Source organism: Sinocyclocheilus grahami, unplaced genomic scaffold (genome assembly GCF_001515645.1).
Source record: "Sinocyclocheilus grahami isolate Dianchi unplaced genomic scaffold, SAMN03320097.WGS_v1.1 scaffold527.1, whole genome shotgun sequence".
Lineage (NCBI taxonomy): Eukaryota > Metazoa > Chordata > Actinopteri > Cypriniformes > Cyprinidae > Sinocyclocheilus > Sinocyclocheilus grahami.
In genome coordinates, this window is record NW_015505706.1 from 333,898 (window position 1) to 351,969 (window position 18,072).

General features: G+C 34.7%; 1 protein-coding gene across 1 annotated transcript in view; it reads right to left on the reverse strand.

Moving 5' to 3' along the window:
• il1rapl1a (interleukin 1 receptor accessory protein-like 1a) overlaps window positions 1-18,072 on the reverse strand; it is a 106,166-nt gene that overhangs the window by 16,154 nt on the left and 71,940 nt on the right. The window contains exon 6 of the mRNA XM_016237948.1: window positions 7,616-7,690. Coding sequence (XP_016093434.1) covers window positions 7,616-7,690 — 75 coding nt within the window. The remainder of the gene's footprint in view (window positions 1-7,615; window positions 7,691-18,072) is intronic.

Genomic DNA, 18,072 nt, shown 5'->3' on the forward strand with positions numbered 1-18,072 from the left:
TCTCTCTCTCTTTCTCTTTTTACACAGCTGCTGTTGCAGCAAATAGTCTAGTCCAGTTTTGGTTTTTAATGGCAAAGTGGTTATATTTCTTTTCGTTTCTTTATTAAGTTAATTTAGAAATATTTTTGGAACATTTTATGTTTGTTAAATTCAAGTTGTTGTTTTTTTTTAAGTAACGACCAAGCGGACAGCAGTGGACTGAGTTGAGCATACATGTTTGATCAATTTAGCCTTCTCAAATCAACATGACTTGCCTAAAATAAAATCTATAGACATAAAACACTTCATACAATTCACAATATTAATTTAAAAATGTAACCTAGATAAATGTGTGCTGTTAGACGCATATACAGTCGTTTGTGTGGAGAGTGGAAGCTGAAGCGCGCTTTGCAGGACATGGAGGTGCCAGCGCGATCACTTGCATTATTTTCTTAAGAGTGGAAACTTAACATACGCCGTCATTTTTGCTCATAAAGGTAAGAGTAATACATCATTCGGAATTGTAAAGGGTCTCACAAACAATATCAACAAAAACCTGTGCTTTTGTAAAATAAGGAAAACAAACAGGATGCGCTTTCTGTTGTCTTGGTCTTGAGCAGGAGCGCATCACAATGATGAACCGAAACTCAGCGAATACTTGCCTCCTCACAGACATGATACATATATCTAATAAAATGCTTTAAATACTTTGAAACAAAATAATTCAAATAGAAAACAAAAACTCTTTCATTATGTAGGCTAATCCGTAAAGATGTATTTCTCTCTAAAGGCACGCATCCTGAGGAGATGGCGAGTCAGGATCGTCAACTTCATCTTGTGACACTGACTCAGAAAATACTAGTTCATTAATAAATAATTCAAATATCTCCTTAGTATTTTATTTATTTATTTATTGTTTGTTTGTTTGTTTTTTGGGCTTCTGTGCCAAGATTTTGTTTGCATGCAGTACAAATAGCCTAAGGTGGCATTTTAGTACCATGATGAAAAATAAGATTAACGTCATAATATTTTAAGAATAAAGTCAAAATTACGATAATAAAATCTGTTTATTATAGGCCTATTACGTGAAGTTAATGTGAGAATTCCACACTCCACAAAATTTTTTTTAAATAAAAAGTCTGTGGCATCCAACCTGTCATTCTTCACAATTAACATAAAAAACAGCAATAAAAGGTAGGCTTATTGACTTTTTTGAAACTCTAATTGATCGATTTCATGAAACATTCGTTTGTATTAAATTGTTCAGATTTTTTCAACATGCATTCAAATATGTATTCATATTTTTCGTGCTCCAAATATTAAAGAGGAAAATATTGATTCACTTGCCGCTTGAACTGAGACGAATATAGTTATCTCACTACTAATTTAGATGCGTAAAAAAAACATTTATTGTTTGTAGTGTTTTATTATAAAGTTGACAGAAGGCTGACACTTTGTGTTTTAATATACACTGAACAAAATTATAAACGCAACACTTTTGTTTTTGCCCCCATATTTCATGAGATGAACTCAAAGATCTAAGACTTTTTCTATGTACACAAAAGGCCTATTTCTCTAAATTATTGTTCACAAATCTGTCTAAATCTGTGTTAGTGAGCACTTCTCCTTTGCCGAGATAATCCATCCACCACACAGTAACAAAGCACAAAGCTTATTGCAATCATTGGGTGGCTTGCGTGCTACAAATGATGAATGGACTTGAAAAACATTAAATATTATTTCCAAGCATTTATACTGTAAATAAAACAGCTTGTGAATACACGTAACGTTAATCACTTCAGAAAAATCAGCAATAAGTTAACCGAGTTGGAGCCAATAACGTTTGGGGGGGCCCATACTAATTTTTTTGCATATGGGCCCGGGGCTGACTTGCTACGCCACTGGTTAAGCATCAAAGAGTGGTACATATAGACGGATTCAAGTAGAGAGTGAAATTACACTATATTTGTTGTGTCTCTATGCAAGAACAGGTAATTGGTTACATATGCCATTTATCTCCACATCTACATGAAAGACTTTTGACTATGCATAAAATCTGTGTCCATTTTTCTGTTATTCTGGCAGCCAACTTAGACAGAAAGATATTGTCTGGATGACATATGCGACAAACCAGCATTTATTTTGTTTGTCTGAAAAAATCTGGATATTTTATTTAAAAAGTGAAATATACAGGATCCAATGCTTTGAGCCTTAGAAACTTTGGCAATACACTTTAATTGTATGGGAAAATGCAGCTCAGACATTCTGCTAAATCTCTCTGAATCAAAGTCAAATGGGTCTGGAATGGCATGAGGTGAGTAAATGATCACATAATTTAGGGTGAACTTTCCTTTTAAAGGGCATGCCAAAAACTGCCAGCACATGAAAGGTCGTGGCAGCTCTAACAGGGTCATATGCATGATTAGAAACCGTGGCCTTGTGGACCCAAAATGTGGGACAAAGGACTCTGGATTAAAGTGAACACTTCAGAATAGAGATAAAGCGACCTCTCCGTCTAGTTGTTCCTCTTTTGCGCTCTCTCTCTTTCTCAAATTAAGCTGAAAATGTATGTGCTCAAAAATGTGAAGCGGATAGCTAAGTTGCTGCTCATTGGCTCTTAGGATCCCTCATTTGCCTACTGCGCATTACACACAAATGTTTATTAAACAAAGATTAGATTTGAATGAACAAGAAATGGCATAAAAAATAATCATTTAATTCATCATTTAATCCACAGCTGTGGCCAGATAGCTGAAAATGGGCTTGTAAACCCCAAATATCTGGTTCCAGGCTATTTAGCTCAATATCCTAAGAGCAGAAACACAGCTTTTGCACATATCCACTGCTTTTGTACTGTTCCTTTAAGGATATCAGTGTCCAATCTTACCCAATAATAAATTGAGATGTTTATTTAGAGAAATGCCCTCATCTCCCGATGGTTGCTTAGCAACAACTGTATTATTTTGGGCAAGGGTGATTAATATTAAGAAGTGTTCTCTGAATACCTCTGCACAAATCCTCCCCACTTCTGCGTTAATGTACGTGTGTGTTTCTGCGTGTGCGTTTTGTGCCATCTGTGAGGAAGTAAAGCAAAGACAAAGAGTGAATACATTTCAATTAAGTTAGATTATGTTTAGTTAACCCTCATGTTCATTTGAGATTGATTTGACTTTTTTGTTGTTTTTATGAAGCCCCAATGACTCACATCATTTACAAATAATAATAGCAGTAATAAAAATAACAATTGAATAAATTCAATCACAATCCAGTAGGTAGGTACACCGAAGCCTTTTCCCTCTCTTTTCCCACAATTTTCAGAAATCTAACTAGCATCCATTTCAGTAATTTTGCTTCTTTTATGTGTCGACTGGACCCCTCCAAAAAACATTTTTGAAAAATACAATAAAATAAATTAAAATAAACAACTGACAGGGGTGTACACATAAAAAAAGTTAGCATGTGAAAATTCATTGCATTTATTAATGCTTTGTATCCGAGTTCTCTGAGACTCCAAACAAAAGTAATGAAGCAATTTTTCATAAAGGACGGTTGATGCATGTTATAAAGCTGAAATTTTGTTTGTAATCAGATCTCATAAGATTAGAACAAGCAATGGAGTTTCAACCAGATATTTCAATGTTTATTGGTATATTTTCGAGCCCTTGAGGGCTCTAAGAGCCCATACAGAACATGAAGGTTAAGATGAACTCTCATCAGTCCAATTCAATATATATAATACAGATAAATACTCAAGTCTTTCCTGCATTGTTCCTTTCTATCTGTTCATCTTGGCTGGCAACTGCATAGAGACAGGAAAAAAGGTCACCTTTTTTCCCTTTTTCCATGTTGAATGTGAGTCAGCCCAGTTTCTTTCTGACTTGTTTTTTTCCTTTTCTTTGTTTGTCTGCGATATTTGAGTTGTGCTTGTGTGTGTGTGAGTGCCCCTGTTGTCATTAATAATGTTTGGATGTGATGGGTTCAAACACAGCACACTCTATCCGTCTCTCTCTATCCTTCACTCATCATCCCATCATCCCATCCTCTCACATCATCATCTGTTCCGCGTCTATGGCAGGGAGCATGAAAAATGATTTTGATAGCTCATCTCTCATAATAAGCATGTTTATAGCAAAGTAATGGCCATATACATCATACATATCACATAGTATTACACATTAGCATCAACAAATGCTGGAAATAACTAGTATTAGTCCAGCAATATCCTCTTACCTGCTATATACTTATAAAACGGTATGTGTTTAAGTTTGCATGTGTGTGTGTGTGTCTGTATCTGTGCGTGTCCAATAAGATTTCTGCAGGAAGTGCTCAGCAAGGAGCGATTCCCTCCTGAAACGTTCTAAAAGCATTAAATATTCTTCCACCAGCTCAGAATTCTGTCTTCATCTCTCAGAACCTCCTTGCATGTTCCTTAATGCTCTTCTTTCCTTCAAAATTGCTCTCTCATTTCCACTGTAGTTAACATCCTAATATAAGATTCCTTATTTTTTTTTTTATATTATTAATAAGCTGACAAAATACACAATTACTGTAACTGTGAATGTACTTACTTTTACAATTTTCCTTACAAAAAATAACCATAGCCTATGGTTTTACTATTAAAAATAAATAACTAAAACATTATATAAAAAATAAATAAAAACAAAAAATGGTTACTATAGTTAAACCATGGTAACCATGCACAAATAAACCATGGATTTATTACACTAACCATGGTATTTGTACAACTGTGGTTTTAAAAATGGTAATCAATAAAAAACATTTTGCTGGGGTAATTTTAATGTGGTCTGTGCTACTTGCGCGTTTCTTTGTTTGTGTTGTGAGCATTTGCAGCACATGTGCTGCCAAACTGATGAAGATGTTTTCTTAGTTTACTGGTGCTTTTTCTATTTGCATGAGTTTTCTGAAGTTGTAGCGTGTTGAGCTCTCTCGGCCACCGTGCAATTATCATACACTTGTACTCACAGAATAAGTCGAATAAGAACAATTGACTGAAAATCTTTAAATGATGCTACATCCTTGCCACCAGGTGTTATTATAAGTCTAAGATGGCATAATTTACTGAGAAAAGATTTGATATCACTTATTCACTACAATAGTGACTTCATTTAAATTAAAATTCTATTTAGGTTCTCATGATTCTGCAAAGTATTTAGAAATACAAAAATCTAGTTTTTCAACTGAATTGAGAATGAGAGATGAAACTGAACACAACAACAAAGTTCAACTCTATTGGGTTCTATTATTCAGCTAAACAGCCCGCAACGCTCACGCCGTCTAATCCTAAAAAATACTCATCATGTGGTCAAGTGTGTCTCTAGTCGATGAGTGGTGTCCTGCTCTCTCTCTGCTCATTCTGAAGGCAGAGCATGGTCAGAGCCGCCACAATATGCTCCAATCTGCTCCTGTTTCCAACATGCCTGGATCCAGAGTCTCAGCCAAACAAACAGACGCGGCTCCATCCACCACATACAGTGGGGAAAAAAAGTATTTAGTCAGCCACCAATTGTGCAAGTTCTCCCACTTAGCGGTTCAGTTCAATGCACACGCTAACAGACTAGCGCACATGCGCGAACAAGCATATCTCAGTCCGTTACATATATTAAAGCGGACGGTATGCGTGTGTTAACATGCACAAGGAGCTCGGATGCACACGCACAGCGAAATCCAAAAGAAGGCCCACTGAATGTTTCGGCACCATATGGAGCGGCTTTTGTTGGGAGACAACAGCAGATAATTAGCATAGAGGATTTGCATTTATGAGAACGACTTCCATTCAGAGCGTAAACAACATAGGATCATAATGCTGACTATAGCAGCTATCTGTCAAGCAGGGGAACTCCTTTCTCAGGCATTAACACACACACACACACACACGCATACGCAAATGCTGATGCTGCCGAGTTAGTGCATAACTGCATGGCATGAGTTTAAACATTCTTGATGAGTCTCTTTTAGTAACAGTTTGACGTCTTTTCAATAACAAAAACAGTTCACCCATTTTTGAAACTGTTTTTGCTTGTGTTTTTGAGAGTAAATCCAATACAATGACTCTCTTTTTACTTAGACAATTCCTTGCACAAACACAATTCAAATGCCTGAACCACATCGGCTGTGTTTGGAATAGAATACTACCGTACTGCTTACTCTGCAGTATACTGCATACCGCCTATTACAGTATTTCAAAAAGACAGCACACAGTGTTCCACTGTAATAAGAGGAAAATTCCTGGATTAAAAGTGAATTGTGCCCATTATTTGCATGCGCTTTCTGCTGTTGCTATACCACGACTGGGTTTTTTTTGTTGTTGCTGGGACTGTAGAGCAATTGGCTCTTTAAAATGCCAAAAGTGCATTCTGCTGCACCAAACACCTGGATATATGCCCGGTTATAACGCTCTTCTACATAATTTCATCATTATTTGATGAATTAATTACTGCCATGATCAATAAAAAATGTTCACAAACATCTCTTTAAAGTAGTATTAAATTTACTTCTAACTTTCCATAAGCAATATGCCAAACAAAACATTATTGTCAGCGTTATTTGATGCAAACTTTAATGGCATCAAATAGCACTGACTTTGGTAGAACTGGTACATTAAACTATGCATCATACACAGTGCCTTTCAAAAATTAAGGGTAAGATTATTCTTTTTTTTTTTTTTTAAAGAAACGTATATATCAACGATGCATTAAATTGATAAAAATGACAGCAAAGTGACTCAATAAAAATTATTTTATTTTTCAAAGGTTCTTTTAACCTTTCTTTTCATCAAAGAATTTTTAAAAAACTATCGTAGTTTCTACAAAAATATCAAGCAGCAAAGCTGTTTTTAACATTGACAATAACAAACAATATCAGTATTTTTAAATACTGCAGACTGCTGAAAATTACTTTTTAAAATATATTAAATGAGAAAACATATTGCACATATTGCGATGAAATATTTGCTTTGGGTAGCATAAGAGACTTTCAAAAACATTTAAAAAAAAAAAATAAAAAAAATAAATCACTGACCCCAAACTTTAAAATGATAATGTACATTGACATAGTGTATAGCCCCTGGCAGGAGCACCATTGGCCGCTAGTGCCCCCTAAAAAAAACACACAAATAATGCCCTCGGCACTTGATTATTTAAGATGCGAGTGATATGACAAGAAAGTGGATTTCATTCAGAAACACTTTGGCTACAATAGTGCAACTGTTTGAACCTTTAATTTAGTGGGCATTCTTTTTATTTCCATTTTGTAATCCAGGTTTGTTCAAACATTTTGGCAGACCCTTCAAAAAATGGTTCAACCAGACAAAAATGTGAAAAACCATGATTGATATCGCCTCCGGTTCTTTTGTCACCCTGCAAATAGATGGTCAAGTCGAGTGCAGTGCATCATGGGATACACTATTCCACGCAGTGTGCTGTGGTTCTACACTGCACATTTCAACAAATCTAGCAGGTCATCCGGGTAATCCATGCATTCAGAAAATTTGCATACTGCGCACAGCATATTACATACTACGTTCTTAAAAAAATAGTACATGGCATTACGAACAACCCCTCTCCCCTCCCCTACTCTCCTCCCAACACACATGTACACAAGCAGAAGCTGTTCTTACCGAGCTGCACGTCCATGGTGAGGAGCTTGTTTTCAGAGGGAAAGAGAATCCTGGGGGGCTCTTCAGTCAGAGGAGCTGAAACACACACACACACACCACAGCGTTATTTTTACTAAGTGACATCAAGCACCTCTGATGAAGCACACACTCTCTCCCTCTCTCTGCCCACACGTTCGTGATTGGATGAGTAAACTCCAGCATCTCGCCATCAACATCTCAGCGAGAATTGTCTTGGTCTCCCCAGTGCTCTCGTTTTTGTTCTTCTTGACTTTTTTTCCCTATCCATCAATCCTCCCCACATCCCTCTCTCTCCAGATCTTCCTCTCCCCATGTGGGCACGATGCTCCAAATTCCAGCTCATTTCCTTCGAGTCAGAGGTGTGTACGTGTCTTTCTCTCTGGTGATTATGCTGACTGTGTTTGTTCAGTCGGCTTTTCTCAAGCATAGGATTGCTGTAGGTAATACTACACACACCGTGTCACAGTGGCTGCATACGTGTGCGTTTGAATTTGGCTTGTAACTCTTAAAACTCGAGGATGTATATTTGTGTGTGTTTGTCATGGCTCTAGATTGGTTCTGGGTTGCAAGTGTGTATGTGTGCGTGACGTGGGGGGTGCACTTAATAGACAGCGAGCTGGTGGAAGTTTAAGCCACGCGATCGCTCATCCAAAATCCAATTTTCACTCTGCGGAGGAAAGCTCACTGGCCCCTCCCAACGGATTATTCCGGGTGACTGACGGATAGCAAACAGCAAATTAATGAATTACACTTTCGGAATATACACATCTCGCTGCTGACCCATGCTGCGCATTTCCCTGTTAAAGTTGTAAGGGAAATAGACACATTAGTTCACTGGAAATGGACGGTATGACAAAAATCGTAAATCACTGTGTAAGAAAACCAATATCACGGGAACGGTATATCACAATGTAACTGTATGATGAAAATTCAACAATAAATAACATTGGTCATGTGCTAGTGCTTGTTTTTGGATATTAACAACTTGTTTTAAAGGAATACCCTATTTTATGGAATATAAATAGTTTTTTTTTATCACCTGAAAAGCACTGTGATTTATATTCTAAAGTGACTTATATTAAAGCAATTAACATCAAGCATGCAAAAGTTGCGCAAAATACACACATTTAGATTTGTGCCGAATGAAAGAGGTACCTGAGCATTTTTAAGGGTGCATTTGTAGTACCATATATCAGCCCGGTAGTTTCAGTTTTATTTTAAATAAATTTGTTTTGGGTTTGACGTTTATAATAAATGTATGTTTTTTTATACTTATATTTTTCATTCCTGTTCTGTTCTGAAAACCAATACATTTAAAGGATTTGTTGTGGAGTGAGGGGAATTACAATTTTTATAGTGTTTATAATGTTTGCAACTTTTACATGATTGAATATAACAATAAAATGGGACTTATACACTGATGCAACTTATCTGCGGTTTTTTTTCCCTCTCAAAAATGCAAACATTTTGACCCATGTGCAACCCGTTTTCTGTAAAATATGTGACCCTGGACCACAAAACCAGTCATAAGGGTCCATTTGAAATTGAGATTTATACATCATCTGAAAGCTGAATAAATACATTTTCCATTGATGTATGGTTTCTTAGGATAGGACAATATTTGGACGAGATACAACTATTTGAAAATCGGGAATCTGAGGGTGCAAAAAAAAATCTAAATATTAAGAAAGTCGCCTTTAAAGTTAAAAAGTTAAAGTTAAAGTCTTTAGCAATGCATATTACTAATCAAAAATAAAGTTTTGATATATTTACAGTAGGAAATTTACAAAATATCTTCATGGAACATGATCTTTACTTAATATACTAATGATTTTTGGCAAAAAAGAAATCTATAATTTTGACCCATACAATATATTGTTGGCTATTGCTACAAATATACTCTTGCGACTTAAGACTGCTTTTGTGCTCCACGGTCACATATGGTAGTTTAACCAAAAATGAAAATTTGGTCATTATTTACCTATTCTAATTTTTTTGTTCAGTGGAAAACAAAATATTTAAAAAAACAAAACGTTTTTTTCAGACTGATGCTTCAAAAAGGACACCAGGCACAAACTCGTTCTATATTTCTAAAGTCACATGATAGTTTTAAGAAATTGTTTTAAGACAGAAATTTAAGTTGAGTTGGATCTTGATCTTCAATAAATCAGCTGATCCAGTTCACAAAACTGATTCATTTACAAACTGGACTGATATGATTCTTGAAACTACAACCCTATTCAAACTGTAATTGTTTCTAATGGGGATGACTGTAAAAATAAATTTGCAAGGCTCCTCAGAAATAAAACTTTGGAAATAAAAGAAGGAAATAAAAGAGGAAATAAAAGAAATTAAATCTATTTTAAAATTTAAAATCTATTTTAAAAATTTAATTTTAAAATACATGCACATTATTGTGAGGCACAACAATTACCATACAGCACATGGCAGTGGTCAAAACAGCTATTACAAAAATACCCTAGGTCCACGTGATAAACAAGAAGTGAATAATAACATTCATTTTGGTCTGGTTATTCTTCAGAGCCATCAATGACTTCGGATAGTTGTAATACAGCACACCTTTACTTTACTTTTTTTCTTTACTTCAGTCCTCATTCATTGTAATTGCACGGAAAATGCAGCCAGCAAAGCCTTTAGAATAATCCTTTTGTGTACCACAGAAGACGGGTTTGAAACAACATGGGGCTGAGCAAATGATGAAAAATAATTTGCAATTTTAGGGTGAACTATACCTTTAAAATATTTTTTTGAGAATATGAGGGTCTTTAATGAGCCTGTCGAGACTGTAACTATCATAACATGCTTTAAACGCAGCTTGAGGACACGTGGAGATTGAGAGGACGAGAGAAAAGAGAAAAAGAGAGAGAGGATGAGTCACCATACAAATTGCTTGCTGTCTGGTAGAACAAATTACACAGCTAATCTAAGCAATGAGCAATGTAGTTTCACCACGACTCGAACCCACAACCATGACAAACACCCTCAAAATGAAGATGCTATCGTCTCTATGTCTAAAAGTAAAAAGAGAAAGAGCGAGACAGAGAGGAGAATTCACTAAGATTGAACTGCGTCCACTGACAGCACCATTTATTTGCGAACACTGTCTGTGTTGATTTAGCACCCAATTCACTAGCGTTCACCAAATCGGTTTTGAATTCAGATGGAAAGGAGGTGTTTGCGCAAAAAAAGAATCAAAATGGTTAGACCTGATTGTGATTCGTTAGAAGCTGGTTTTTGCCTTGAAATAGCGGATTAAAAAATGACACAACTGTTTAGTGAATTTGTCCCTGAGAGAGCGGAATACAGAGGGAGATGAAAAGAGAGAGATAGAGTGGAAATGTGGGTTGGCTCTGAAGCAAGGGATGAGTGTGACGGAAGGATGGCGTGATGCAGAAGAGGAGAGAAATAAAAACACTCGGGCCAGCGCGGTGGGGAGACTGGTTACACACAGCGGGAGCGAAGCTACAACCCAGAAAAAACTACAAGAATCAGTCCGCTTTTAAATTCCTCCATGCTCTGTGTGTATTATCATTCTCTCAGACACACACTCACACACATGCGTAGAGTAGTTTCTGTGTGTGAGATGAGTTCACGGAGTTTGAGACTGATATATTGACAGACTGCGAGTAGGAGAGGTGTGATAGCACAGGCTCCCTCTGAGGTTCACAACTCTTCTTTTCTAACACACACACACACACACAAACACACACACACACACACACACACCCACACACACAGATACATATACACATGGCCAAAAACACACATTTCACAAATGTATATGGCCCAAAAAAGTTACTGGGCATGCTTAAAATTGTATACAGTTATATGCATTAGATAACTGTACACATTTCCAAGTTGGAAGTCTGAATTTGAGTGGTGCTCTGTTGCACTTTTCCAGGCAGGAAGTTGCACATTCTGATTTTCTGAGTTGAATGGGACACAGAATCACTAGAGGCACCTGTGTGAAATTGAGGGGAACTGACTCTGCTTCCACTAAAATGACCATGGAATCAGCTGGTTAGAAGTGATAGTAAAATATGTTAGAAATTGCTAATGCAATTACATTCATAAATTGTTTAGTGTGACTTAAGTGTCCAAATAGATTTTGGAAGCCACTGTACACACACACACACACACATTTAAATGGCATATTATTGGAATAGTAATATTAATAATAATAGTAATAATAAATACATTTTTAATATATTTTTATATGATATTATTGATATTGAACAGCCCAGAAAAGGTACAGGTAACAAGGGAGCTTCAGTAGAACAACAGTGAACTCATGTCAGATCAGATGAAATGTTGTCAGGCCATATGTCAGTAAAAACTAATTTTCCTGTCCTGTCAGCCGTCATACTGTGCTTGTAGCACATGCTCTTCAATTGGACACACAAATGTGGCGGCGCACTGTTTATAATTCCATATTCTTCTACTTCATATACGTATTTCATAAGTGCAAGAGAAACTACGAGCATGCAATATCATAGTTATGTCGTCAGTTTTGTTTCTATATATTTCCTAATTGCTGAGGGGCAAAGGTAAATATGACATTTATTATAATGGGTTTACGTGAAGATTGTTTTAAGTTAACTTGAATTAAGAATTGTTATTTATTTATTTTTTTTATCTAATAACGAATATTAAAACGGATAACTCTCAATTAATTAATGAAAGAATTTTCATTTTTGGGTGAACTATCCCTTTAATGTTAGATGCAATTAATTGCGATTAATTTCAGATTTGTTTTGCATAAATTATAACCATTTAGAAAAAAGATTAATTTTTTCACAAAAATGCTTTACATTGCTTCAGAAATAATAACTACAGTTATACAGTATAAGTATACTTGACTTTTAATTTGTTAATTGTTGTTTGGCTCTCAATTATACTGTAATGTTGAATGGGTATAGTAAATGGTTAAATATTAAAAATACAAACAAACAATTAGTACTGGTATCAGTGATACTCGCCTTCAGTCATAAAAAACATGTCATTAAACAAATATCAAAAACATATTGTCTTTATGTTGCTTCTACATTCATTTGAAGATTGAATGTGAAATTATTGCAATATAAAAGTATATTAAAAAAGTTTAAAGGAATAGTTCACCCAAAAATGAAAATTCAGTCATTAATTACTCACCGTCATGTCATTGAAAACAAAAATAACGACTTTATTCAACAATTCGTCTCCTCAATGTCACCCTATAGCAACATTTCGAGAGCTTCACATACGTAAACAACGTATGCAACTTATGTACGTGGATACGTTGTTTACATTCAGATCAAAGCGTAAACAACATAAACAGCCTATCCGCGTATGGTGCTGCTGAGATAGAACAACATATGTTGTTTTCCTATGTGATACTCTCCAAAATGGCACTATAGGGTGACGTGAAGGAGACGAATTGTTAAATAAAGTCATTATTTTTGTTTTCTTTGCGCACAAAAAGTGTTCTTGTAGCTTCGTAAAATTACGGTCGAACCACTGATGTCACATGGACTTTTTTAACGATGTCCTTGCTACGTTTCTGAGCTTTGATCATGGTAGGATCCTTGCTGTCTATGCAGGGTCAAAGAGCTCTCGGAATTCATCAAAAATATCTTAATTTGTGTTCTGAAGATGAATGAAGGTCTTACAGGTTTGGAACGACATGAGGGTGAGTAATTACTGACAGAATTTTCATTTTTGGGTGAACTATCCCTTTAATGTTAGGTGCAATTAATTAATTTCAGATTTTTTATATTTTTTATAACCATTTAGAAAAATTAATTTATTCACAAAAAAAGCTTTACATTGCTTCAGAAACAATAACTACAATTATACAGTAACATTATACGTTCATTTTAATTTGTTAATTGTTGTTTGGCTATTTTTTATTAACAGACATCTTTTTGGATCATCAGTCAACAAATGTCATGTTGTCAAGATGATAGCAGACAGAGAGCTGCAGCTTTATTTCACAACATTTAATTTAAACCATCTCATTCATAGATCATTTCAAGTTTATTTTGATTTGAACCTGACAGAAAGTGATGTCATCTGAGTGGGAGAGTTATTCACTTTGCAATTAGTCTGTCCATTTCCTCTAGTTTGACACATTCATGTGGATTTGTGGAACACAATCGATTCGGCCAATATTTAAAAATAATTATTTTGTGGTGTGTATTTTTATTTTCAAATGTTGCCTCAGATGTACACTGTAAAAAAAAATCCGTAAAATTTACAGTAAAAAACCGGCAGCTGTGGTTGCCGGAATTTTACCGTAAAAAATACGGTAGCAACGTTTTAGGTTTTACGGTTTTAACTAAAAATTTACAGTTAAATACCGTAATTTCATTAACTGATATAATGTTAATATACCAACCTATTGAAGTACTGAAATCTGTTTTGCATCTTTGTAATACACTGATAACCACCAAATGCAGGTGGTGATGAGAAAGTCCAAAATGAACCAAAGCCCATCACAAGCAGCTTTTAAATAATAACATGTATAGAAGGTGCACAGTGTCATTCACACAAACACTAAACTTCATGGTAACACGCATGAAACTGAAATAATGCAATAAACATTCATTTAACAACATTAGGTGTAACACACAACCCTAATATACAAAACTGGTTAAAAAAAAACTAAGAAGAAACATAGCTATTTCAACAAAAAAACATCAAATTTGAAATGTAACGCAGGGAATTCTGGGAATGAGAACAAACTATTTTACCCGCAGAATTTTTTCTCTGGTGCTGTTTTGCGGTGTTAGTAAATTCACCACTTAATTTTGAGTTAAAATATGTTGTTGTAACTTGCGTTACGGAGATTGTAACGAGTAATAATATTACCCAAATTTGATTAGTAATGCGTTATATTACTGCACTACAGCAAAAAGTAATATACTACTGTAATATTAATACTTTTGTAATGCGTTACTCCCAACACTGTTCATATTGCATAACTCTTCTTAGCCAGTATGCAGTGTAGGTTAAATCATTTACGTGGCACTCTGACTACTGTAACACTATTTTTCCATTACAGATAAACCCAAAACAAGGGAACGGCTAATCAAAATCATGCACCTTAAACGGCCCGAGAACCTTGTACACTGATGTAATGCACACCTTGCGGCCTTACTTAGCAGCAGCTTAAACTACAAGATAAACCCTGTGTGATCTTTAGCCTGCAAAAGTGTCCTAGCATCAGCCAGAGCGCACGGTTCGCTGGCGAAACTAGGGCAGATTTGATGCTTGGGAAGACACGAGAATGTATTCATTGCGATCACTGCAGCACACTGCGCTGGATACGATTCATTTTTGTAGAGCATTCAGAATATCTGACTCTATATTCAGTGATGACAGAGATTTTCATGCTGTGCATTATTCCTGTTCAGATGTCCTTGAGAAATAAACTGTGAGATAAAAGGAAGCTCTGAGGGGAAGAACTACTGGAGTGGAATGTAAAAAACGTGGAATGTGTATTACTGCCGTGTGTGTGCAGGGCCGGAGCTAATGGGGTGAAAGGTGGGAATGATTCTTGGGAACTAAAAGTCCAGAGGGGCCCATAACAACTGAGACAGGATTGATGAGCATCTGGTATAATTATTTCAATATATTTGAAATATTTCAAAATATGTCCCAAAAAAAAAAGATTGGAAAAAAAAAGCAAAAATAACGCTTTAACCAATGTTAGTAAGTCATTCAAGTTGTTTAATATGTGATCGCCTAAACCTAAATGAGATATATTACATTTTGTAGTACTAATATAATAAAAATGTATGTAAAATCCATTAAAATCCGAATATAATGTATTTTACATCAAAACATGTAATAAAATAATTGTGCATTTCACCTAAATGAAAAAATTCAATTTTGTATTATATTTTAATATTATTAATATAATACAAATTGATTTAGAATTCTGGATAATTCATTTGTATTTTACATCCACATATTTCACAATAATGAAAAACAAATCAGTCCCCTCTATCTAAATAAAAAACATAACATTTCATAATATATTTTCATATTATTATAAAACTGATCCTGTATAATTAATTAAATGTATTAAAAATGTTTATTAAAATAAATCATAAAACAGTCATGCATTTCAGTCCATGGTCCCTTCCACCTAACTAAAAAAATATCAAATTTTGTAATTTATTTTAATAATATTAATATAGTATATAGTATGCAGAATCCTGCATAATTAATTAAACGTATTTTACATACAAATGAGTAAAAATAATGAAAGCATAACTTGGTGCCCTAAATCTAAATGAAAAATATTACATTTTGTATTATATATTCATGTTCATTTTATTATTATTATAGAAATTGGAGTAAAATCCAATATAATTAACTGTATCTATTAAAAATATGTATCAAAATATGTCATAAAATAATTAATACACAAATTGTGCATTTCAATCTATGGTCATGCTACCTAAATTAAAAAAATATATGTAAGTATGTCTATATTAGATAAGAAAATAAACAAGATTTGGGTCGCCTGCTAGCTATGGCCCTGAATAAAAATACAATTATAATAATAATAATAAAAACAATAGCAGTCAACAGAATGCCCTCAACATAACAGAAAATAAATGTGTGTGTGTTATTGGGTGACTAAGAGAGAGTTACGTTGTCGCACTCTCACTTAGCGGCATCTGTAATTAATCCTTAATTAAATATGATTACATAACTCTCTACTGATTACGGGCACATGTGCACACACACACACACACACACACACACACACCGACACTCACACACACAAAACATACACACACACACTTATCTTGTCCTGATTAGACTTGACAGATGCAAGGTGTTGGGAGCATGTGTAAAGAACGTGCTACGGCAGCCCCAGTGCACTATAGGGGATTTTAAGACAACGGGGGCTCCAATCAACATGGAGATCAATGGATAAACAAACAAAACGCACTCTTACCTGTGTATCATCTTGTAACCACTTAATACCCTGCCACTCAGCAGCGCTTCCCTAGCCATCTATAGTACCCCTGTAACCCACAAACCCCTCTGTCATCTATGGGTGACTGGATCGAATCTGGGCGACTGCCCTCGCCTGACCGTTTCCATGGAGATTCAGTGAGAAGGGCACGGGTTGGTCCACGTGGGAAAGGTACAGGAAGGTTGGCATTGTCCCTGGATTGCTCCACCGCAAGTCCCACCCGGGAACACACGCTTACAAGCTTTCACTGCTCCAAACCTGCCGTTGGCATGGACACCACGCAAGTGTCCATGGAAACCACATTGTCTGTACTAAAATAGCAATAGGAAATGCAAGCTACTTTTGGAAACTGTTTTTCTGCAAGCGCTACTTCATCCAGATCGCACACACAGCTCTGCATCCGGAAGCTGGACGCCTCTTCTAAAAGTCTTCTAAAATTCCTAAGCAGAAATAAAAAAAAGTGACAAATAAGAGATTATAGGGGTCTTTTTTTCCTCAGAATCAGGTTAGCTTAATTAAAAGTTCTCTAGTTTAATCGCATTGCTGACTAGGACGATTTGTGATTTTTTTTAAATAGGTGAAATTACTGTAGTTTCAAGGACATTCTTATTCATTTGAAAATTTGAATTTTATTGAGACATGAAACCAACTTTAATATGTAAAAAGAGAATTTATATAGCATGTGGTTACCAAGGCATGCTCAAAGCAAAGGCCTGAAGTAAAATAAAATAATAATGAGTAACCAGAATAATGAATAATTCAATTACATTGTAGTTTTGATAAACTGAAGGGTGCTAGAAAATAAAAAGTGTTTGGAAGTCTCTGACACTCTAAAGTTACTCTTCTTTAGCTGAATCTTTTTTTATATATAATAAAATTGTATATTATATTATATTATATTAATTATATTACATTACATTAAATGCAGAGCACTAATTCCGAGTATGGGTCACCATACTTGGCCACATGTCACGTCACTTTAAAAAAATTACATTATATTATATTATATTATATTATATTATACACTTTATTTTAAGGTCCATTTCTTGCTATTAACAAACCATTAATACTTCATTTGCTGCTTATTAATAGTTAGTAAGGTAGTTGTTAAGTTTAGGTATTGTTTATACAGAATATGTGCTTTATAAGTACTAATAAACAGCCAATATGTTATTAATAGGCATGCTAATAAACAACTAGTTAATTGTGAGAATGGTCCCTATACTGAAGTGTTACTATATAATAATATAATATAATATAATATAATATAATATAATATAATATAATATAATATAATATAATATAATATAATATAATATAATATAATATAATATAATATAATATAATATAATATAATATAATATAATATAATATAATATAATATAATATAATATAATATAATATAATATAATATAATATAATATAATATAATATAATATAATAT